Source organism: Cyprinus carpio, unplaced genomic scaffold (assembly GCF_018340385.1).
Source record: "Cyprinus carpio isolate SPL01 unplaced genomic scaffold, ASM1834038v1 S000006749, whole genome shotgun sequence".
NCBI classification, from domain to species: Eukaryota; Metazoa; Chordata; class Actinopteri; order Cypriniformes; family Cyprinidae; genus Cyprinus; species Cyprinus carpio.
Window position 1 is genome coordinate 65,896 of NW_024879348.1, and position 24,099 is coordinate 89,994.

At 40.0% G+C, this 24,099-nt stretch overlaps 2 protein-coding genes across 2 annotated transcripts in view; both read right to left on the bottom strand.

Moving 5' to 3' along the window:
• LOC109085862 (chromosomal protein D1-like) overlaps positions 1 to 24,099 on the bottom strand; it is a 166,714-nt gene that overhangs the window by 44,267 nt on the left and 98,348 nt on the right. The window lies entirely within an intron of this gene.
• LOC122144679 (histone-lysine N-methyltransferase 2B-like) overlaps positions 19,758 to 24,099 on the bottom strand; it is a 170,766-nt gene continuing 166,424 nt past the window's right edge. The window contains exons 4-14 of the mRNA XM_042755816.1: positions 22,413 to 22,526; positions 22,140 to 22,327; positions 21,928 to 22,026; positions 21,563 to 21,670; positions 21,338 to 21,414; positions 21,148 to 21,248; positions 20,982 to 21,064; positions 20,763 to 20,897; positions 20,384 to 20,542; positions 20,168 to 20,285; positions 19,758 to 20,085 (exon numbers count right to left, since the gene is read on the bottom strand). Of these exons, the coding sequence (XP_042611750.1) occupies positions 20,003 to 20,085; positions 20,168 to 20,285; positions 20,384 to 20,542; positions 20,763 to 20,897; positions 20,982 to 21,064; positions 21,148 to 21,248; positions 21,338 to 21,414; positions 21,563 to 21,670; positions 21,928 to 22,026; positions 22,140 to 22,327; positions 22,413 to 22,470 (1,209 nt within the window). The 5' untranslated portion in view covers positions 22,471 to 22,526 and the 3' untranslated portion in view covers positions 19,758 to 20,002. The remainder of the gene's footprint in view (positions 20,086 to 20,167; positions 20,286 to 20,383; positions 20,543 to 20,762; positions 20,898 to 20,981; positions 21,065 to 21,147; positions 21,249 to 21,337; positions 21,415 to 21,562; positions 21,671 to 21,927; positions 22,027 to 22,139; positions 22,328 to 22,412; positions 22,527 to 24,099) is intronic.

A 24,099-nucleotide genomic window follows, 5' to 3' on the forward strand; every position in this document is an offset into this window, starting at 1 on the left:
TATCATCTTACTACTAAGACATATTAGTGAGGAAGATATACAGTAACAAATGGATATTTATATGCATTTATGGTCAGAACAGTCTGCTATACTGTTATAAAGATCTCATTTAAGTACATTACAAAGTTTTGAGAATTTAATCTTACGTTTTAGTAACAACACACTGAGCAGAAGGTTTTGCCTGGACAAGCATCCTTCAGATTTACTTCAGATCCAAGTAAAAACAGTGCTTAAAGGGGTATAGTCCCCTTAAAATGACATTTCCCCTCACTCATGCCAAATCAAACCTGAATGATTTACTTTCTTCTATGAACACACACATATTTTGAAAGTCAATAAACTTAGTGGGCAATGTCAAAGTTGAAGAACATATTGTCATCTTTTTTCAATTGTGTGGACAAAAAAAAAAATTTCAATATTGGTGTGAACTATTCCTTTGAGAGCGTCTTATGCAAGAGCTGAATGGTGGATGGCTCATGGCTTAGTCCTGGTGAGAATCAAAACACCAATCTTCTAGTTATGTTCATTTTGTATTAACCAACGACACAGCAATAATATAGCTACAAAATTTCTCTACTGACAATAGCAATATATTTATGGGTGTCTCTCAGGTACTGTAGTGTAATTCAAACCCCTTTGTCTTCCTCGACCAGAAGCAGTCCAGTGTGCACAAATGCATTAATCTGGTGCTGATAAAAAGCTTTTCATTTTTTTCATCATCTGAAAAATGCTTGTAACATCTATCTTTGTGTTGCCTTTATTAGCTTTTCATTTTTGCCCCCCTTCTCCCTCGCAGCTCCTCTACTCTTCCCCTCCCTGGTCTCCCAAACAAATCAGTCACAGTGACACAGTACTGCAAACAGAGTGAGCTGATACAATAGAAAGGACCCTGGTTCGACAGACATTACTTGCCTCTGTCTGAAACTTATTACTCAGAAATCCAGCCAACACACTGATCTGAAGCTGAAGCCAAAATCAAAAGGAAACTATATTAGAAATCGTATCCATCTAACTACAGCATGGCATCCAAATTTGATTGTATTTATGTCTATCATGGGCGGCCAAGAAAGAGGTTTCTGGTTGGGGTATCTAGTCAGTTTGCAAGGTGGAGTGAGCAGATTTTCAGCGCCCTCCTGCTGGTTGATGGTGGCTCATTAAATTAACTGGAAGGCTAAATGAATTAGCTCAATCTCTGTTTCCCTTTAGATATAGTTCAAACGTATTACTTTCATACAACCATATTATTAAGCAATTACATTTGAGATTGCTGAGCTGAGTTGCTTTTAATTTATGTCAGGCGATTTACACCAAAACAATAAGAATTATAAATCTTTCGTTTACTATTAATAAATATGTATATGCAAGGTATATGGCATATGAAATTGTTCCCTTTAAAAGGCCCCTTTTAACTGATCAAATGCTCAAAGCGATAACCAGAATGATTAAACTGCAAAAACCCTAACAAGTAAGCAACCAAGGGCAGTCAAGCATTAATGCATTTTGCTTTCTTTTCTCCTTTTCCTGCTGTGACTTTTGCAGACTTTGCAAATAGATGTTAGAAGACACACTTTTTCTAACTACACTCACACACTGCTCTGCCATCTTTATGCCACCATCTTGTTTGCATGGTGCCTTTGGTTAACACTAGAACTTTCATTCATGATTAAGCTATTATTCATTTTCAAAAAGTACAATCTTAAGAACACAGATGGTATTTATAAATATATAGATATATATATATATATATATTATATAATATATATATATATATATTATATATATATATATTTTGAAATATATTTAATCTTGGTTAGCAATATGAAAAGTATATAATGTGAGCCGTCTTACTACAACAACATCAATGGAATAATTTCCTCCACCAAAATACTGAAAATTTTGCTGAAAATTTGTACTCTCCACCTCCGGTCATCCAAGATGTAGATGTGTTTGTTTCTTCTCTGAACAGATTTGAGACAATTTTAACATTACATTACTTGCTGCAGTGAACTCAGTACAGCAACTGATATAAACATCATATAACCACATATAAACAACACGACTCCAGTCCATCATTTAACATCTTGTGAAGCAAAAATGCTTTGGATTTGTATTAAACAAATCCACATTTAGACCTGTTTAACTTCAAACAAGTCCTCTGTCTATTTTAAAGTGAAAATAGTTGACTCACCCGAATCAGGAGAGAAATAATATGCACAGATCAAGTTACTAGTGACAACAGTCTGAAGCAAACATGTTCCAAAAAACATGTCAGTGGACTTGATGTGAGAGGACAAGCAGGGGATGCACTTTTTCACTGGAGGAAGTGTTTTTATTATAGATTAATTGATGGACTCGAGTCATGTAGATTACTTGTGGATTACTGTGATGTTTTTATCAGCTGTGCAGCTTTTCGCTTCACAAGACATTAATTGATGGACTCGAGTCATGTAGATTACTTGTGGATTACTGTGATGTTTTTATCAGCTGTTTGGACTCTCATTCTGACGGCACCCATTCACTGCAGAGGATCCATTGGTGAGCAAGTGATGTAATGCTAAATTTCTCCAAATCTTTGAGTGATCTACATGATGGAAGGCCTGAGGGTGAGAATATTTTAAGCAAAATTTCATTTTAGGGTACATAAAACTAGAAAATATCGTTTACACTTTTGGGAACAATTAAATGATGAGGCCTACAGCTCAGTTTATCAGACCTGATTTCAGCATAATTGACAGGAAGCACTAAAAAATCTTGTAGAATTACAAAAAGGGTAAGGAAGGGTCATCACTTAATTAGTTCTTGCCTTGAGAGAAATTAATCAGACAGCAGAAAGGCCCAGAGTATTAACCAGAACAGTATTTGTGGCAGAAAAAGTCTTCAGCATCAATTTGCTAAGAGTTCTGAAAGAACAAAATGAAAAAAACATTAGCAAATTTAATCTCAACATTCCATGTTATTTTCACAATGATATTTTACTTTATGGTTTTGTACTACTAATTTGGAATTAAATATTTCAGAACTTTTCAATTGAAATGTGCTTTACTCGGTGGAAGCACTGATCCTTTCCTCCAGACCATCAATCATTTTTACCATTAGTGTGACACTATTAAAGGTTCTTTATAAACATGAAGAAAACAGTGGAATTGTTATTTAGTTTGTTTATTAACAGTATAATTGTAATAATACAACATTAAAATAAGACATTTTCTAATGTCTAAAGTAAGAAGTATGTTGCATACAGGCATTTCATTTAAAGCAGATGTCACTTTTTTATTTCAAGACTATTTTCTTAATTTTGTGCTTCAATCAAGCCTCTTTTGAGTTAGTTGTTCACTGTCAGCTAACTCTTTCATGAAAATTAAAATTCATAAAATTTCTCTAAATCAGTTCCGTCATCAGAATCAGGTCATCTACATCTTGGATGGCCTGAGAGTGAGTACATTTCGAGCAAAATTTCATTTTAAGGCATACACACACAAACAAACATCAGGGCTTTATGTATTATATCGTAAATGGTTGCAGTGGGTCCTCATATTCCCACATTTGATGTCATTTGGTTTTTCTTGTTTATGGAGACATGCAAAATTTCATTACTAATAATATTCCATATTTCCTAAGCACACACCCCTGGAAGACAACAGAAAAAGAAAATTATTGCATCAATGATCAAAAAACTATAACGATGAATCACCACATATACACACCTACATTGTCATTGTACAGGTATAGTATGTTTTTGTAAATATGGCATCTATAACATATTTATAGTGCCCAGACTGATTTAACAGGCTAGTGTGAGATTAAACATTTTTTTTTTTTTTTTTTTACAAACTTTCATAAATTGGAAGAGGGTATACTGTCGGCATCTTCATTTCATATGGCGCCCTGTGAAACAAAAAGAGCAGAGTCAATGGACGTACATCTATGCATCTATAAAGGATGTCCAAACAGACTATTAAACTGGAACGCAGTACATTCATAAGCCACTGCTTATCTTTTATGCCCACACAATAAGCATAACAGCATTATGAATGATTATTGAATTTTAATCCATGCATATTACTTGAATTATGCCCTTGGGGTCTGTGGGTCTCAGTTAGTAGTCATACAAAGTTATTCATTCACAGTCATTTCTTATGCACTGTGGTGCACTGAATGAAAAGTAACTGTCACTACTAACCAGTTAGACTGAATTGAATATCTCTGTATCTCCTCCAAAAATCCCTTTACCCCCGGCAGCCCCCCAGTCAATCATATTCTAGGGCAGGCATTGTCAAAAAAATAGTCACCAAAACGCTCATCTGCCTAACTAGATAAGGAAAAAGGATTTTAGTTCTTTCATAGTTATTACAAGATAGCAATCATGCTTTGATACACAGTTTCTGGTTCAACAGTGATGTTTATTTGCACAAACTCAACACTCAAACCAACTCAACTTTTTTGAACATTTTTTAAAAAAGTACTCACCCTCAGGCCACCCAAGATGGTAAATTAATTAGTTTGCTTCATCAGGACAGATTTGGAGAGAAGTTTATCATTGCAATTATTTTGCTCACACACAGTGGGATCCTCTGCAGTGACATGGGTGCCGTCACGCAATGAGAATCCAACAGATTGATAAAAACACACACGATAATCCACAAGAAATCCACATGACCATTTTGTTAAATTTTTTTGACCATTTTGTCCATCAATTAATGAGAAGTGAAAAGCTGCACAGGTGTACAGAAACATTAAGAAGTTTTTAAACTTCCAAACCTAGGATAAAATACATGGCTTCTTATCCCATAATATAAAGTCTTCCTGTTCTTAATCAGGAAGTCGGTAGTCCAAAATGCAGCGGCTAGATCCCCTTACCAGGTCAAGAAAATATGATCATATTACCTTCCAATACTACAGTCTCTGCACTGCTTTCCTATTAAGTTCCGTATCATTTACAAAATATTATTATTTACATTATAAGGCCCTTAATGGCTTAGCTCATGGGTAACTAACTAGTCTTCTACGCCACGTCTACACGACCCATCCACGCTCCCTAAGGTCACAAAACGCTGGACTTTTGATAGTACCCTAAGGATAGCAAAAGTCCACTAAAGGAGGTAGAGCTTTTTTCGCATTTGGCTTCCCAAATCTCTGGAAAATAGTCTTCCTGATAATGTTTGGGGTTCAGACACACTTCCCTTCTGTTTAAATCTAGATTAAAAACAACACCTCTTTTTGGCCAAGCATTCAAATAATGCATCTCATAATTTTTGGACTGCAGGTTATATCTGATCAAATGTGCATCTATTATTCTTTAACTTGGGCTTTTTTTAAAACTAATTAATTTTACTTGGCTGGAACAGCAGCTACCTAATTAATGTCTCTATTTGGTTCCTTCTCTGCTTTGCCAACGGGATTATACATCCGCGTGGTAGCTAGGATTTACACAAACTAGCTCCAGTCTGGATCCCGAACACCGCTGAGAAGAGCTGATGTGCCAACCCCTCAGGAAGGACCTCAGATGATGCTAACAAGCCAGAGACAAACATACAGGAACTACCGCCACATTTTTGCTGTAAGTTTGATTGCATAATTGCTGTTTAATATAGCCTGTTAATCGTCTGTTTGTTTAAGCGTCTTTTATTTATTTTTCTGAACATTTCTGGGGGTGGTTTGATGCACATGAACTGACAGTCCACCACTGATAAGCTACTACTTAAATATTGTTAGAAACTTATTTTTCTGTAAAGCTTGCTCTTGCGTCAATGATTTGTAACCGTAAAAAGCGCTATACAAATAAACTTGAATTGAATTGAATTGTATTGAAATATGCACAGATCAAGCGCGCTGTTACACAGAAAAAAAAAAACAGTCCAAAAACAGTTTCTAAACACAGATTGTTGGTGTTTTGATGTGAGAGGAGACAAAAGGGGCTGGGGCTCTTTTTGCTAGAGGAAGCCTTATTATGGATTGGTATTTTTGGCCAGGAAGCCAATGGTTTAAATTTATAATGCCTTAAAACATGCACATGTTCACTTCACAAGAGATTATTGTGCGAATTGGATTAATTGTGAACTGGATTAAATTTGGTGAATAGTTTTTTATCTCCATCTTGCCGGACGGCACCCGCATTCACGGACTGCAGCGGATCCTTTGGTGAGCAAATAAATATAATGCTAGATTTTCTCCAAATCTGCCTTCCCATGAAGAAACTCAACTTCACTTTACTTTATTTATTTTATTGAGCACATTTAAATTGCAACTTTGTGCCCGAAGTTACTTTCACAAAAATTAAGAATAAAAATAAAGTACACACACATAATTTACACACAAGTATTGAACAAACATTTATAAAAATTGTTCCCAAATCAAAAGTTTCCCCCCTTCAAGAGGGCCCAGACTAAAAAAATGTTTCTTAAACTGGGACCTAAACAACCTCTATAGACAGAGACTAGCCTAATATACAGGGGACGACCATTCCACAATTGTGGACCTACAACTGAAAAGCACATGTGGTCACCTTTTGACTTCTCGTTTTTTTGGACCCGAGGGACATTCAACAATGAACTACTGTATTTTAGCCTGATCTAAAAGTGCTTTTTTACGGATCAAAGTGAGACCAATGTGTAAACCCCCTAAGAGATCTCTAATATAATTATGCGGACAAGTTGTGTATAGCTTTAAAATCCACTCCACGCCATTTTTTTTTGTGCTGGTCAAAAGCCATGCTGCGGCATTCTGCACAAAAGCTGCAATCAAAAACTAGTTGCAGTTGACAGATCCCTAACATAAAGTGAGTTACACGTAAATCCAGTATCAAAGTGAATAAAGTATGAATAACAATCTCTAAATCTTTAAAACTCATAAAATGGTTTTAGTTTAGGAATAAACCTAAGATATAAAAACTACTTTCCTTACAACCAAATTACAATCTTTTTAAACAAATACTAAGAGGATGAATCAATTCTGATGGCAAGATTTTTCTCCACACTAATCTTTCGACAAACTGTCATTTCTCTAAGGGGGGCAAGACGCATTGAGCAGCAGTCTTTCCTCTTTAGAATTACTGACACTGCCAAACTTTTCCACCTCGTCTAGACATCGACTGACATCGCAACAGGGACTGTGAAAGACTGCTCATTTCCAAACCTTAACGCAGAAGATACATCTGTGTGCCATCTGTAAACATTGTGATAAGAAACTGTTGTGGCGATGGCAGATAGACCCCCCAGAGGGCACATATATAAACAAAAAACAACATAGGACTCAAAACAGAGCGCCTGTGAGGAAGACCCGTATTTTTTGGGGAAGTCACAGAGGATGGAAACCGTTTGACATATTAACAAAAGATTTCTAAATCCTTATCCTAGATATGCAGATCTGAAAAAACTTATTTCAAAGCAGTTCCCCCACAACCCCTGTCCATCACACTTTCCAACCGTTTTTAAGAAGCATCGCGAATGATCTACAGTGTCAAATGTGGGCACTGAGATGTAACAATGATTGAAAACAGACCATGCATGCCTATCCCCTTGATCACACATGTCAGCAACATCTCGTAATACACAAATCATTTAGTCTCTTTTAGTGCAGAGCGGTTGAATTCCTAAGTACTTGAGAACCAACTCTGGAAATCAGATTGGTAATTTGTCTTCCGCTCCCAACAAAAAAAGGCGGGTATAGCTTTGGAGTAACTTAGAAATACCTAATTCTAAAAAGATTTCATCAAATATTTCTCGGATAATTTGCTCTGGTATCGAAATAATAAACAATACGGTCTTACAGGTTTGATATAAGAAGGATCGGGTAATTTAGATGACGTGTTTGAATTTGGGGTGATCTTTTCTTTAAGAGTTGTCTCTCAACTCTAACCCTAGGGAGTGGTAGTAGTGATAACTGTGATATGTTAAACCACACTCTTCAACATGGAAAAAGTTGCTTTAGACTTACATAATGGTGTGTAATTTGGAAGGCAAAAAAAAAAAAAAGAAAAAGAAAAAGAAAGCAAAGTAAATAATCCAGGATGATACTAAAACTTTGACTGCACTCTTAATAAACCCATTTATTACGAATATAGTTACAACATCATTATTTGGTCCGGTGTGTAATCCAACAGGGGGTCTTTACAATAAACTCTAGGGTTAATGTACAGAATCCCACAGCTGGTTGTTATTGCTTGCACGAAAATGTATTATAGCTTTGTTAGTGAAAACACACTTTTTTTAAAATTGATAGTTGTTCATGTAATTTGCCATTTGAATTTAGCAAAAAGTTTCTAAGTGCGTAGGAAAAATTCTACACCAACCGCTAAAAGTAAAGTTTTGTTTTTAGGCAGTGCATTCAAGTGTTTATTCTCTTTTTAAAACGACAAAATGTAAATGCGATATAAATAATGCACATTTTCTTGCATAAGGCACAGAGTAACAACTTGTTTTTGAGACATTGTTGTATTTTCCATATGTACACCTATGTATTCGATCACCTTATTCGTGTGCCAGAACTATTAAAATTGGACATTAAAAGTTGGCCCTTCTTCTGGTACAGTTTCAGTCATCCAAATGAGATCCAAATAGACCTTTTGCGTTTGTCTGGTGTAATGTTTCTTTAATTAAAACCTTAACTCTTTTAGGCACTATACTTCTCGTCTAGGACTAAAGCACATTTCATCACTTAGACTACGCCGTTATGGTTCCCAGCATACTCAATATAAACCCTTATGAATTCTTTTATCTTCAACCAAAAAGTGACATTTTCCCTCTTCACGAATTAAGGGTTGTATGTGGTCTACTTGTTTGAGTCGAAGCTTTGTGAAGAAGAACCTGAATTGGACTTCATTAATCCCAAAGCCCCGACCGATTCAGACTTTACTTTCATAAAAAGGAGAGGAAGAAGCAGACGTAAACACCCATCAGTTTTTACTCAGACAGTCCAACGCGGACACATGGCTTAAAAGGAAAATGGCAACGGTATCGTCCTGTTTTTTTGGTTTTAAACGCTGTCACGTGATTATAAAGGCATTTTCCCATATGCAGTTCCCTCTGGTCAAGTCCCAGGTGTCTGCACAACAATCTATATCATGTGAGCGAATCTGCGAGTACGCCCCGCCAGATCCTTCCACCTGAGCGAGAGTGACCACCGTCCGTAGCGTGTGACTTCGCCCCTGCGTCACTACTGACGTGGCTCTTTGGTGAAGATCCACTGTACAACAGCGTCTGTACTCTGGACATAAGAAAACACGCACATGGCTCAGGAGATAACGCCGCGCGGCTCACAAAGTGTACCACACCGACGGCCATTACACAACGTAAAACACTGGCCTCCACTGTGAAGCGTCAGACAACCAGGAAGGACTATAGTATACCAAGTACTTGTACTTAAACTTCAGCGGACCGCCAAACTTTTGTTCTTATGATCGTAATAAGTTATTAACACTACAGTAACGACAAGGCGACTAAACGTTTGTACCGCTTATATAACAAAAATTGCTTCTAATCATTCTAATTGAGACGTTCACTATCGACACAACTAGAACAATAAAGGGGCAGCCACAGTGCGGAAAGTATAGGCCGTCTCTAAAGTAGAAGAGCTACCTGTCTAAAGGGTGTGAGCGCAGATTGATGGTCGTCGATGACTGTTGGAAACGAGTGGTCCCTGATGCAGGACAGTGGGACTTGTTGCGAGTGTCTGCGTGCGGTAGTCGGGACGGTGGGTTATCGAATTTACATCAGAACGACCGCAATATCGTATTGATTTAACTGCACTGTCACTATTGAATGGACAAGCAATTTGCCCACTCAATTAAGGCGGCTGGATGATGACACTTAGCATATATGTCAGATGGTGATACTACGGAAGTCTTTTAAAGGCGCCAGAATTAAAACAGCGTCCACCGGACAGCCATTTTATGGTTCGCTCAGTTAACCATGAAATAACATGCGGATCTCGCTACGAGGATCAAGTCTTGGGGTGTGTAAAGCACGTTTTTGTATTTGCACATTGACAAAATATTTTGAGAAAAAAAAAAAAGTCAAGATTGCTCTTTGCTCAAAATATTGTTGTAGCCCTTACGTTTATCTTACCTCACTATATCAGAACACATCATAAGATACTTAAAAAAAGTGCGTTTAGAAAAATTGTAACAGATTATAGAAATTCTTGTATACAACGTTTATACAAAGATTCATCTTCTGAGTGGGATCACGTTCAGTATTGAGGAATCAAGCTGCCAGTCTTTTCATTTTTAATAATAAGCAACAGCGGTTCAATTCTGTACAAAAGCATGGCGAGTGGAAAGAGGGATCCGGGCATTCTCCATGGAAAACACAACAAATGAGACAAACAACCCCTACAGTCACATTGCATAATCAATTCAAAGGCTTAGTGCGGGGATTTTATCCCCAGCATTCTTTATACTGATGTAACTTACCTAAGCTTGTCACTGATGTTAACTGAGGTAGTACAACCCAAAACGGTAGATGAGGTGTCAGGTCTTAACGTGTGCTGCGAGAAAGAAGTGGCTAATCAAAAAAGAGACACCATGGCTATAAGCAGGCGGCGTCGGCTGTTTCCAGCTGAAAGCTGTGCCAATTAGGATGAGTATTGGTTGTTGGAATATTGTCCTTAAATATTTGTGCACGTGAATGATCAGTCAGATGGTGGGTTTTCTGGACGCGTTCACACATTCTATTATCACACTACACAAGTGCTCATCCCCCTAATATGCTAGAACTATTACAACGTTGAACCCCCCCAAAATAAAGTGACTGAGCACTACAAGATATTAAAAGCACAATAAAAACAGTGGGTTCTTAAAACCAATCTGTCAAAAATTGGGCTTCGTGTGAAGTCTGTGAAGAATGGTAATGTGTACATTACCCGATGCAGTACATGGTCGTATATGCATTCAGAAAGCCAAAGGTACCTCTAACTTAAATTATACGTGTGCTCAGCAGTCAAGTGTTGTGAAATGTTTCGGGTTTTACAAAAGCAAGACAACTATATACATTACAAACTCGGCGTCTTCTTAATCTCGTCGGTGGAAAACACATGGGGTCTAGGTCGTACCCTCGCATGTGTATTAACTCCAGCTGGCAGTGGGCTTTGGTATCGTCAAGTTTGTGCAGCAAGACTTTTCGGTTCATACCGCTGGCTGTTGATCCTAAAAAAGTACAGCGTTGCTCTGTGTTTCTGCGGGAATATGGTAACCACTGTGCTCACTACCACACCCCCCAAAAAGGAGTGCAAATAGATTACGGCATCTTACCGCTGGCGCTTGCGTGCGTGGTTGAGTTGTTCGACACGAGCCTAATAGTCCGCCAGGACGCCGCGTGATTCAGTACAAAAAATTAATCACAACGACCCTTGCAAACCTGCAGGGTTTCCTCCACTATGAAAACCTCTGTACGGGGGTGGGGTTATTCTGACACTAAAGGATCCTTCCAGAATAGATCTACTGTCTGCATTACCAGCCCCAGTGGCAAGAGTTAAAAGGCATGCTGTGGTACAAAGTAGCATAAGACAGTTGAAATAGTTTACGTAAGGGTAAGTTCATTTAAGGTCACCATATTTTAATTGTTGAATCAAAGCCACATGCCTCATCCAGCAGGACATACTGTGTTTGTTTAAATGTTGAGTTAGGAAATATAACTCACGGGAGGTAACCAATCAAGACGGCTTTTGGTCCTAAAAAGGCATAGACCCCTGCCAACAATCTCAATATTGTGTTTTCTTTCTCTTTCAGATAATTCATCTCCGCACCATAGCACCTGGTAATAGTGTCTTCCTTCAAAAAAGCACCCACCCAAAATATCCCCTCCTAAACCATGAGTAACCCATGCCCGGTTTGTTTTTAGTTCGGAAGCGCCGGCAGCGCCGGGCCCGCAGTTTTACAGTGCAACGTGTTGTTTTTGCATCTTCATGGGGAACTGGTAGTCATAGGTAAGGCTCTTCTCCACGTAAATCGTTCCGCAGGGCGAATATAACGATGTGCTTCTGGCCCTCCACATTGTGACTCGGAGTAACAGTTAGGTCGCAGGATTGATTTATAAATCGTGCCGCTTCCCAGCATGGTGGCGCCACCACAGGCTCGTCAAAATCGTCAATAGCTGCAAACATGTACAGCCGATGCCCTTTTGAGGAAAGAGATGTCTAGGATACAGACAGTGGGGTTTAGGAATCTCTAACATCACTGCAGAGCGAAAGGTCGATTAAACAATCATAGTTTACATTAAGGCAAAACACTGTGCATCACACTGTCGACAAAATCACTTTTACACTTGTCATGTCATAGTCATTTCTCTTTTCTCCTTTTGTCAGTGAGAACTTCAGCGGATGACTGTTGCCAGCGTACTCGAGTCAACCCAGCTCTCCCGCCTCAATGGTTCCTTCTTGCAGAAAAGACCGGACGACCTTGGTATAGCAGATCTGTCATGGTTGAGGGGATAAGGGAAAGGCAACCAATTACTTCTTGCTCTTAAAAGTTATGTTCATTCCATCTTTTTTATTGGCATGGGATTTGGTCGTCAAGTCTGATACTTCGGCAGAGCTAGATTCAAGTTATTGCTGTAACACCCTGCATCTCTCTGGGAAGGCATTTACCTGTAAAACAATCCCCACAGCCTCTTTAGAATCTAGTTTTCCCGCCATAGTTTCTGAACCTCATAGCCATTGGCAACCTCCGTACTTGTGGCTCCGTCGAAAGGGAAGTCAAAATAACAGGATGAGTCACAAAAAACATAATGTTAATAACACGTAGTATGGCACTGCCTGTACAAATCTATCTTTTTGTATTAAATTTGATGAAACAACATGAAATTTGTTTACTCTAATCTTTTTTAAATCATCTTTTTAAAATTGCCAAATAAATTAAAGCATAATTTCACCCAAAATATGGATTCTGGTCATTAATTTCGCACCTCATGTCGTAGGGGGGACCAACCCTTAAGCCTTAGTTCATCTTCGGAAAACAATTTAGATTGTTTTTTTTTTTTAATGAATGCGAGAGCTTTCTGAACCTGCATAGACGCAAGGAAACTACAACATTCGAGGCTCAGAAAGGGAGTAAGGACATACTTGTGACATCAGTGGTTCAACTTTAATGTTATGAGCTATGAGTAATAACTTTTTGTGCGTAAAACCAAAATAATGACTTTGTTTAACATATTTCTGCTCGGGGGGTAGCGGTGAGTCAGACGTGTTTCGTTGAAGCAACAAAAAGCATTTTCGTAGGCAGAAACTTCTGAATCGAAACGGTCACTGGACTATTTAACAATGTCCTAACTATGTTTCTGAGCCTGAATGTGTCAGTTTGGCATTGCTGTCTATGGGAGGGTCAGAAAGCGCTCGGTTTCATCCAAAAATATCTTAATTTGAGTTCCGAAGATGACTGAGGTCTGTCACGGGTTTGGTAACGACATGAGGGTGAGTAATTAATAAACAGAGATTTGTCATTTTTTGTGGTGAACTTTTCCAAATATGTTGCTGAGTGTGTCTAAAACCTGCGGAATTTTTAGCAGTAACATCATACCTCTTCATCATCCATTGTGGCGCGGCTTGCACTCATGAGAGAGTTCCAGCAGATGTGGTGGGGGGCGATGCCCAGGGCAAGTTATTCCTCGTCTCACAAGATCCAAAGGTAGAATTTTGGCTGTGCTGGGTGTCGAGATGGTTCAGAAAGTGAGCTCTCCTATCTTTTGATTCTTTCAGCGATTGTCACATTTGGAAAGGAGCAAATAAAGCAACTCAAAGTCATGTTTGAGGCAACCACAAGGGTCACAGATGTCCTGTACCGCACATAAGACGGCGATCCGTCGGTCAGTCGATTCGCAACACCACCTGAGGGGCGGTTTGTGGTATCATATGAACGTGACGCACGGACTCTTTGCGTTGCTGGTACTGGTGTCCATGCTGGTACAGCCACAACAGAGTTCTGGAGCTAGTTCTGGCAATCTGCAGAAGCACAACGCAGTTCTAGTCTACACAGCGTGGGGCATGTAAGTACGAGCAACCATAGGCCGAATCCGGCTCGGAATTGGTGCTACCCAGACACCCTGCGAACATTCACAGTGCATATATATGCTTTGACTACGAGGACACAAAAGAAAGAAAACTAGCCGAGCACCTGTGCTAACCCAATGCTCACTGCGCACGACTACGAGCCAGCTTATCCTGTGGAAGGGAACTGACTAGCCACGCCGACTGAAAAAGCCCACCACAGACTGCACCGGTGCGCGGAGCACGATGATAAACCCGGTTCACATGTGGCACAAAAAATAAATAGAAATTGTGAAGAAGACTGATTTCCTTATAACATGTCACTACAAAGGTTTATCAATACTGACCATCCATGCTGTCCAGCTTCTACGCTAAAGCCATCCTCAACTGGTAATCTGGAAGCGCAGGTGGGGCAGATAATGACTGGCACACTTATCCTGCTTTGCCATGATGAGGGAGAGTCCTCACTGAACCCAACCTGAAACAGTTACACATGCAGTGAACTTTCAAAACCTCTGTTTACAGTTCAAATTTATTAAATCAGTCTTTAAGCAATAAAATGTTGCTTTTAAGGTAATACACCATATCTCATATTACACCTGCATAGGGGGCCCAGTCTGAGAATCACCATTTATGTATCTCATACACTGAGATTTAGCACTGTCCTCGTGTGTTATTTCCCTGCACTGATTGGGCTCTGATTCATTTGGAGTTTACATTCTTAAAAGAGGACAAGAAAATGTGATCTTTGGTAAAACACAAGTAAATGTTATTTTAAGTCCATCAGTGCTGACCTCTTATTTTTCATCGTTCTTTGGCTGGTTCAAGAGATCCAACATCAGAGTCGTCAAAGTCGAGCACATCCTTTAAACTTGGGCCTTTATTCTAACCCGTTTGGATCTAACATCAACAAAAATAACATGATCACCATAACTGGAATAATATTGAAAGAAATTAATAACATCTAGTGTGAATGTTCAAATGACATTCTTAATTTGTGTTAATGACCTAAGGCTGTTGGTTTTAAAGGGCAGGTGGTCACCAAGAGTTTTGTATTTTTGTTAATGACAGTCACTTTTTTTATGCCAAAAAAAAAAAAATTTCAGTGAGGGCATAAATACTTTTTTTTTTCACAAAACTGTTTACCTTTTAATTGCACAAAACAATATAATTACTAATGTACATCTGATAGACTAAAAACTATAGACCTAAGTCCTCTAAAATAATCCCTACAATAATGAATCAAAAACGTTGACCACCCTGACCTAAATTTAACTGAATATTTGGCCCTACCTGCTGTTGTTACCCTGGGAACAAGGACCCATCTGGTCCCCCTACAAAGTCTGGTACGGCATCTTTTCCAACACCAATTCGATCAGGTTACTGAAGACACGCTCGTGATTCTGACTTGGAGGTCTGGAGTTGGGACAAGGATGTTTTGGGTTGAGTCTGAAGATGTACCTCAGGGAATGAATCCTTTGATTCAGGAGAGAGGCATTTTTTCGGGTTGGAGCTGAGAGGGCTGCATGTCAGTGGGACTTGCTATTTCACGGGTGAACTTGCCATTGCTTTGTTGATTAAGCTCCTGGGCCAGCTCCTTCTGCCCACTTTCAGAATCAAGCCAGTTTCTTTCATATCTGACGGACTGATGCCTGTGCATTTGGCTTCCAGAATAACCTCTGAGGAATCCCTCCTGATAGCACCTGGGTTGGGGTGTTGCTCCCTCGTGCGTTCTGGTCGCTGCTGTAAGATATGATACGCGTTGGTGTTGGTTTTGCCGAGACTAGCCTGAACCTGTGGCACTGGTATATCACCGTAACCTTAGGGACAGGTCGCGGCTGGAGAACATTACTGCTGTGGATTATCTTCGCAATCTGGCTGATTTGTGTGTACTACAGGAGAACTAGAGCTAGTTAATTGTATGTATTAGTCTGGGGTGTTTTCACTAGAATCTGTCCGCTCACGGTTGACCAGAAGAACCTGAGGTGTAAGGGTGTACCAGGGTAGAACCTTCTGGGGCAGGGGACTGTTTCAGGTAACACTTGTTTTTGGGTGGCGACATGCGTGAATGGCTAGCTAACCTACAACCCTTAGTGCGCTGTCCCTTAGGCAGAGTCTCCAAGAGCGGCATTATTAAAACTGAAGCAGGAGCAAGTGGAGTTCCTTGTGTTGCAACAGAAATGGTGGGAGAAGATGCTACAACACTGACAGGCAAGGAAAGTGGTAGAGACTTGGACAACAGGCAGTGCCATATTGAAGGGTTTTGGGTTTGGAAGCCAGGTTTGTATGTGTTCACAAATCTGACTTCTTTTGTGGCGGATTGCAAGCTGGTGCAAACACAGATGAATTTGTTCTAGTACTACTCCATTGGCACAGCGGTGTTTGGCGGTTTCTTCAACATGTGACAAACCTCTCTTTAAAACTAGGTTTCAATTCCTTGTTTACTGTGAGGAAACAGTTGCTACCTACAGGACCAGCAGCATTTTTCCTGTCAAGTCCAGAACTCCTGTCCATCAACAAAGACTATGAAACGTCCCACCTGGCTGTCATCCAACTAACCCCTTCCGGCAAACATGTCTGTTGATTCATTTTTCGAGCAAGACTGTCTTCTTGGGGTCGTAACAAGATCACTGCCTTTTGCAAAGGAGGGGTGTTGTTTGCTTGTAGTTGATCTAGAAATGACACTTGCAGAATCAATAAGTTTGCTGTTTCCCAACCATCTTGTAACAAGTTATTTCTGGAATGTTCCTGTCGCTTCTTCACAGACTTTGCGTCCATGTTTTGAGTCCTCCTAGCTGTGAATTCTGATCAACAGAATCTGTTTGTTGTGGGATCTTGCAATAGGTGCTCTTGGGCAAACTATCTGCCCGTCGCCAAGGGGCTCTTGGCCCTTTGTTTTGGACCAGTGCATTTTAATGGCTCAGTATCCTGACTACAAAACGACTTTCCTACTTTCCTACTTCCTGAGTATCATCGTCTGCATTGGCTTCACCTGTATCACCTCGTCTCGAGATCATTGTGCAGCTCCATCCAGCTTGTGATTAATGGACCCGTCTGAGATTTTTCGAAGTGCGACCTGGAGAGACCTGCCTGTGGCAGATTCTTTAGCAGGTTCATGGACCACAACTGTGCGAGAGAAATTCAGATAATGGTCAGGGGACATCAATCATCTGTTTCCATTTGCATCTCTTGAAGTCAGTCCTTCGTGCCAGTGCTGAATTTGTCAGGCTCCTTCTTCCTTCTGCATCTCCCTCACACACCCTTGAGGGTCCGCAGTCCAGAGCCACATTTTACATTGAGCAAAGCCTCATCAAATTCAAGCTTTGCATTCAATACCGAGGCCCACTGCCACATCTGTGCTCTGGATCAAAGTGCGCCCAGAGAGCTAGTTTCTTGATTCGACTTGTCCGGATGAGGCAGGAATTCGCTCGTGCTGTCCTGTGGCTCTGAACCGTCTCGCAGCCAGCGTGAGCGCCGTCCTTGCAGCCTAGGCTCATGACACTCCGGCTCCGACCGGCAAGAACCTTGAACCACCCTCATCAGAGTCTTATGCTGTGTCGGTTTTGAAAGGCTGGTTTAGGTCTTGGGGAGTGGCGGACAGATGAATGTTTCAGGGTGGAAGAGGGACCGTTCCGTAGAGCTGGCTTGTGGAGGAGAGGGGTCCTGAGGTGATGCTAGAAAAGAGGTAGCCAAATGAGGAAGGGCCTCCCCCTTCGTCGAGGTGAGGTGGAGCTCAATGAAGGTTCTCGTTTGTAACCAAGTGGTGAGACAGGGGTGGCTGAATGAAATCCCCCGACCTAGGGTTAATCGTGCCCCCCTGATCGCAAAGCCATTGAGCCTGACAGTAACACAGGGGGAGAAGAGGCATTTTCGGCTACGTGTGGAAAGTCCTCCTTGTTGCACGTCGTGTCTCATCAGGTCACTAATGGTCAAAATGTGATGGATGGTGGAAACAGCAGTTCCTGAGAAGGTAATTTAAAAATAACTATGTATTTATAATGAATAATCAAGGCTTAACAATATAGCCTAACCCAAAAATATAAATTCTATCATTATTTGCTCAACATCATGTCATTCCAAATCCCTAAGAGTTTTGAAACAAAAATATTTTAGCTGTATTTAGTATTATCTTTGAAACGCACACAAAAAAAAAATTATTCTGATGAAACCTGAAAGTTTCATGCAAACCCAAAACTTTCAAAAACGTCACCAAGCTCGTCATAAAATGAATCCATAGAAAGCGAGCGGTTAAAAAGTATTGTGAAGATGATAGGAATGCTTTAATATGAACAGATTTCATTTTTAAATATTTTATTTACTTCCTAAAAATGTGGATCGACAAACACAACCAGTAGATAGATAAACACAGCTATAATAGATACTAGATATGTGGGTGTGTGTGTGTGTGGATCATTGTTATGATGTAAATACAAGCAAAATTTGTTATACACATGATGCACTTATATCGCTTCCATAAGCTAGGGAAAGAACCTCTCAAGATTCATTAAAACAGCTTGAGAATGTGTTGTGAATCATTTCCCTTCACGAAGATTAGTTCTGATGGGTTTGAAATGACATGAAGGTGAGTACATGCAAAACAATTTTTCAGTTTTGGCTGTGATTGGATTCCCCTGAAGTTACGATTAAAATTTTATGGTAATTTGCGATTCATTTGTTGTGTAAATGCACATAAACTTCAAACTGATTTGCAAAAATTCTTACCTGGTGGATTGGTAAGGGTCTGGACATTCCCCCCTGCTGGTCTCCTGGCTGTGTGGATAGCCAGATCCTTGCCTCCGGCCCCTGAGTCTTGTTTGGGTCTTGGAGGGGCGGTGCTGGGGGGCAGCCCAGGTGAAAAGACCTGCGCTATCTGTTGCCCATCCTCATCTATAAGACAGAGATATGAGTAGTCTGAATGAAAAAATAAAAACTTTTTGAAAAATTAACACTAATTTACACACCATACTAGCCCCATTAACATACATTTTTTTAAATTTTAAGACAGTTATATATGCGACATAACGACCATTGTGAGCTTTTGGACTGTGGTACGATTGTGATTTTTCTCCGGAATCCATCATGGATCTAGGAGCTTTGCATCGGCCTGATGGTCGCACCTCTCACTTTCAGTGACCGGCATCCGCCTGCGAGGTCCACTGGCTGCTCCAATAACCATCTAGAACATCTTCTGAAACCACATCAATTATGTGAACACTATGGCTCCTCTATTCATCATTAAATAGAATTCAAATGTCATCTAAACTGATGCAGTGCACTGTTCACATTTAATTATTTCCTTGGACAATAAATATATGACAAAAATGTGGATGAACACTTTGAATAACTTGATCAAAGACAACCAACAAAATTAATTATTAATGATCAGTAAAGCTGAGTGACTTTTTTTTTTTTACTCCTTGTTGGTGTTCAGGGTCGTGGGACCCGTTTTCACTTTTTATCATAAGAAAAAAATTATACTATTAATTTTTTTTTCAAACGCAGACTAATTGGCCTTAGCTCATTTTCTGTGAAGAACATGTATCAGAATTTTTTTTTAAATGACCACACACTGTACACCCCCCCCCCACCCCCACTGAACACTGGACCCGGGATAATAAAAGAGTGGAAATTTTAGGTCCTGTGTACATTCACTCTGTCCTCCTATTGTCTGGGCCTGCTATTAGTATGTGTATGTGTGTTTATGTGTGTGTGTGGGAGAGAGAGACGGTCTGTAAGAGTGTGAGTAAGTGTGAGCATTGTGTGTTTCTGCCCCTGCCATTCCCGCACAAGGCTGTAGCACTTTAACTCATAAATGTGATCCAACAAAGGTAAAGGGCAAATTTTGACCATAGGTGCTGTTTATATTGCTTGTAATTGGGATAAAGTAAACATCTGTTGAGTATTTTTATATATCATTTTTGATTGTGTTGAATTAAAAACCCAAAACTGCAGCAGGTCCACCAGACCCACGAACACTGTCTGAGTAACAAAAATATGAACACCACACAAGGGTTAAACTTCATATTACTCACTGGTAACCAACTGGATACAATTTTCCAGAATTTGCAGACAGCTCCGTCAGAACACCAAGTTTTTGTACATGTAGAGACCCTGCATGGATACATAAAACACGTTAAACTTTCTCTTATTTTTAATGCACCACCAGAAGAAAAAACATCACCCGTTTACTCACCAATCATTACATTTACAGACTCTGGCTCCAAGCCTGTTAAAAACTTCCTACGCAGACTAATTCCATCAAAATCTACGTAGACCCTTCTGAGAACTTCAAACCCATTGCCTTGTTCAATCTACAAAAAGAAAAGTTTGTTTACATTCTTCACACTTCAATTATACAGTAACTGTAAAACATATCGGTTTTCCTCTGAGTTTGCTCAAACATACACACCTTATTGTTTATGAGGTCACGATGTTTGTAACAGTACACTTTCTTATCACACTGGAAGACACAGTTGCTGGCACGAGCACACATGAAGTGGTAGTTACTCTGACACGAGGTAAGACAACAGCCCACAGTCGCCCCTGTCTGGCCACAACGCTCACAGCGCTGGCAAAAAATGAAAAATTAATACATTTATTTCACTAAAGCATATGATATTCTATTAATTAAGATTAAAAATGGTATAAAAGACTGCACAATATAAAATCTACAGGTTATTATGGATATGGAACCCCTGAACTGAGCTTAATTTTATTTGGTCATTTTTTGTTTTACATTTATTCAGTTTTTATCTAAATGACAATACTCTGCATCAGTTTATACCAACCATGAGGCGGCCCCTGGTGACAGCACTGTGGACATGCAGCAAAGCTCCTTTGACATCCTTCACCTCTGCCGACCACATGCAGCAGTTCACATGAGCCCATTCATTCTGTCCAATATACAGCAGCCTACCAGCATCCTATACATACAAAGACAATATAACCCAAGTGAGCCAAACATGAGACTCATCTCTGAACACAGAACTGGTAAAGGCTTCACCTACATTCGGTTTGGCATCTCCATGTTGCTGGCAGAGGGAGCACTGTCTTTCATCCATGAAGAACTGAGAGTTCACATTCTGCAGATCTGTGGTTCACGAGAAAAAAAATTAACCAAAGATACAAACAAGAGGATAGCATGAGACATAAAGATAAATACATTGCACTTACCTTGAGATTCTGATTGAGGGTTTTCTGGATCCTGCTCTTTGAGCCATTGTGCATAACTGTGTTCATCGCTGGGGGGAATTATGGCATCAGGGAGCATATCGCTATGAAACAAAAGGGGCAAAATGAACCTTAACAACACAAACTTTGAATGCATGTAGCATATTAAAATAAGAAACATTAGGTTTCCTACCTTGGATATTCTTGCATATGACAGTTCCATGTTTTGGGGTCCTGACTGTTAAACCAGCTAAATACTTGTTCTACTAGCTGCAAATACGACACAAAGACATTTAAAAGGAGAAAATATGCACCAAGATGAATTACAGCCTGTAATTATCACTCATACAATATGCATTTCATTAAAATGCTCATTAATAGCTGAACATCAGCAGCTATTGCAGGAAAAACAAATTACCTTTATATAAGACAATTTGGCTTGACCAGTGGGCCTTTGCTCCTCTAGAAGATATTCTTTTCTCAGCCGTTCCACCATTACTGCCACCACATCCTCGTGAAATGCTTTCTGAAAGACCAGGTAAACTGCTTTTAGTTACTGTTTTATACACATTTAACTGATGCTGAATCTCTCAACTGTGAATTCAGACATATTCAATTCAATATATTAAAAGACAGAGAAATTAAATAGTTCTTCAATAGCTTTGGATTGAATATAAACTATAGAGTATTAGGGATATAATAATGGTAGTTTATATGTTGTTCTGTTGTCATAACCAAATTAAATCAAGTCATAACTAGTTTCACATGTATAAGCGATCTCACCAGTGAAGTGTACAGGCCATTCTCCAGCTTCTGCTCTACAGGATGCAGACAACAGCCTGACCGCTCCTTTACAACCTCAAAATCTGGACACACCTCACACTGTTGAGATACACACAAAGCACATTTGATTCACCGGGACACTGCAAGAGTATGAACTGAATTGTTTGGTTTCAAGGGGACATTGTTAGCAAACAGGCAGCTGAAAACGTCACCTGTGCACACATGAGGAGGTGGCTGATGGTTGGAGAACTCTTCAATCCATTCATGATTTTCTCCAGACCGCTCCTCAAAACTTCCTGAACAACGTCCTGCCAACCGCTGCGGAACCTCTTACTGCAGGGAGCACAGGAGAACACCAGACTCTTCCCCCGCAGTCGACACAGGATCTCATACAGATCATCTGAAAAATTAAATGGTAGGATGGAAATACAAGACAACGTATTATGTGTTGCATCAGCGAGGCACTGAAAACGGACACATCCTACCTGTGAGCCCCTCACATTTGGGATGGACCCAGTGGGCACATCGGGCACACTGCATCATGCTGCTGTCAAACTCATGTTCCTCGTAGCACTTCAGACACACAGTGCAGAAGTTCCCTGAAAACACACACAAAACAAATTACAACAATGCAAAATTAGGCATAATGATTTTTAAAGTAACTGAGGTCATTACTATCAAATTTTTATATAATCTGCAACTATTATAGTATACTCTATCAACAATCTAACGATTGATTGTTTATGATTTAGTGCCATGCCACTACCAGGGCTATACACAAATCCGCCGCCCACTCAAGTGGTCGCCGCCATCGTGCCCTGCTGCGCATGGACGGCTGCCTGCTAGAGTGTGTACACTGTGCCGTGCCCCCTAAGGACATTGCAATGAAACGTATCCCTGCTCATTAAGAAAATGGGCTGGTGACAGGGAAGCAAGTTGGGTAGATCGATGTGCAGCCAGTGGTCCAACACGTACTGATAAGCGTAATGTATTTGAACAACATAAGGGAAATAATGTATACATCTGTAATTGGATTGTAATGTAATAAAAGTGGTTTAGTTGATGTACAAACCAGACAACCGTTACAGCTTGTCATTCCTAGCTGCTGTGTGGTTATTAATATTTCAACTAAGCTTCACAAGTTTTCAAGTAAGCTATTAGGCCATCCTTAACGAAATTCCGTTGTAGTGCCATAACTTGACCGCCCCAGGCATTTTAGCTACTGACCCAATTCATGATTTTTTTATTCCCTGATTTGTCCGACCGTGACTGCGTATTGTAATGGCGTTTAAGACCCACGATTTTTTGTTTTACTCTTCAGACAACAAATGCAATAAAGATGTGAGACAACACGCAATTGAACGCTTTTTCACAGCCTCTCACACCACACACCTTGTCTCACGCCACAGAAAAATCGCGAAGCAAAAGGACACGAGACCGGACAATCTCAGCTCTCAGATTCTGTCATTTGATATGAAATCACACATGAAACCGTGGGGCTTTGTAACGGGTGACCACAGACCCTAGCGCACCGACTGAGCACCGCGACACAGTAAAGACTGTGTAAGCCGTATGACCGGGGCACAGGGGCATCAATGTGCAACAAAGGTTCCGTGGTTGTCACAAACGGTTTATCCATGCCGGGTATTTGGTCTGATTGGTAAAACACCAGCCACACAACACACCTTCTTCGGCATTACTGACAGCAGACGTACGAACAAAAAGAAACTAAAAAAATAACTTTTCGTACAGCATAATCTGCTACAAGCCGCCTACGGACTAAGCTACGGCCTACTTGTTCTTACACAAGGGGCACGCGGTAATGCTGCTGCTTTACGTCCGTTTTTTCGCCGATGTCTATAGATAATATACTAAAATTACAGATATTTAGATTTAAGGCAGTAAAGAAATAACTAAAGCTATATTAAAACAACAAAAATAATTAACAAAAGGTTTTTATTGTATTGCAATATCTCTAAAACTAACCAGTCTCGGAGCTGGGGGGGGGGGGGTATAATAAAAAGCTTTCACTAAAGATAAACAAAAGGAAGACTCCGACACTCAAGACAGGCCGCAGCCCGAAAAGGTGACATTGCAAATTTTGTGATCGGTACCATTCTGAGGTTTTTTATGAAGTTTCTTATGCTCACAGCTGCATTTTTTGATCAAAAC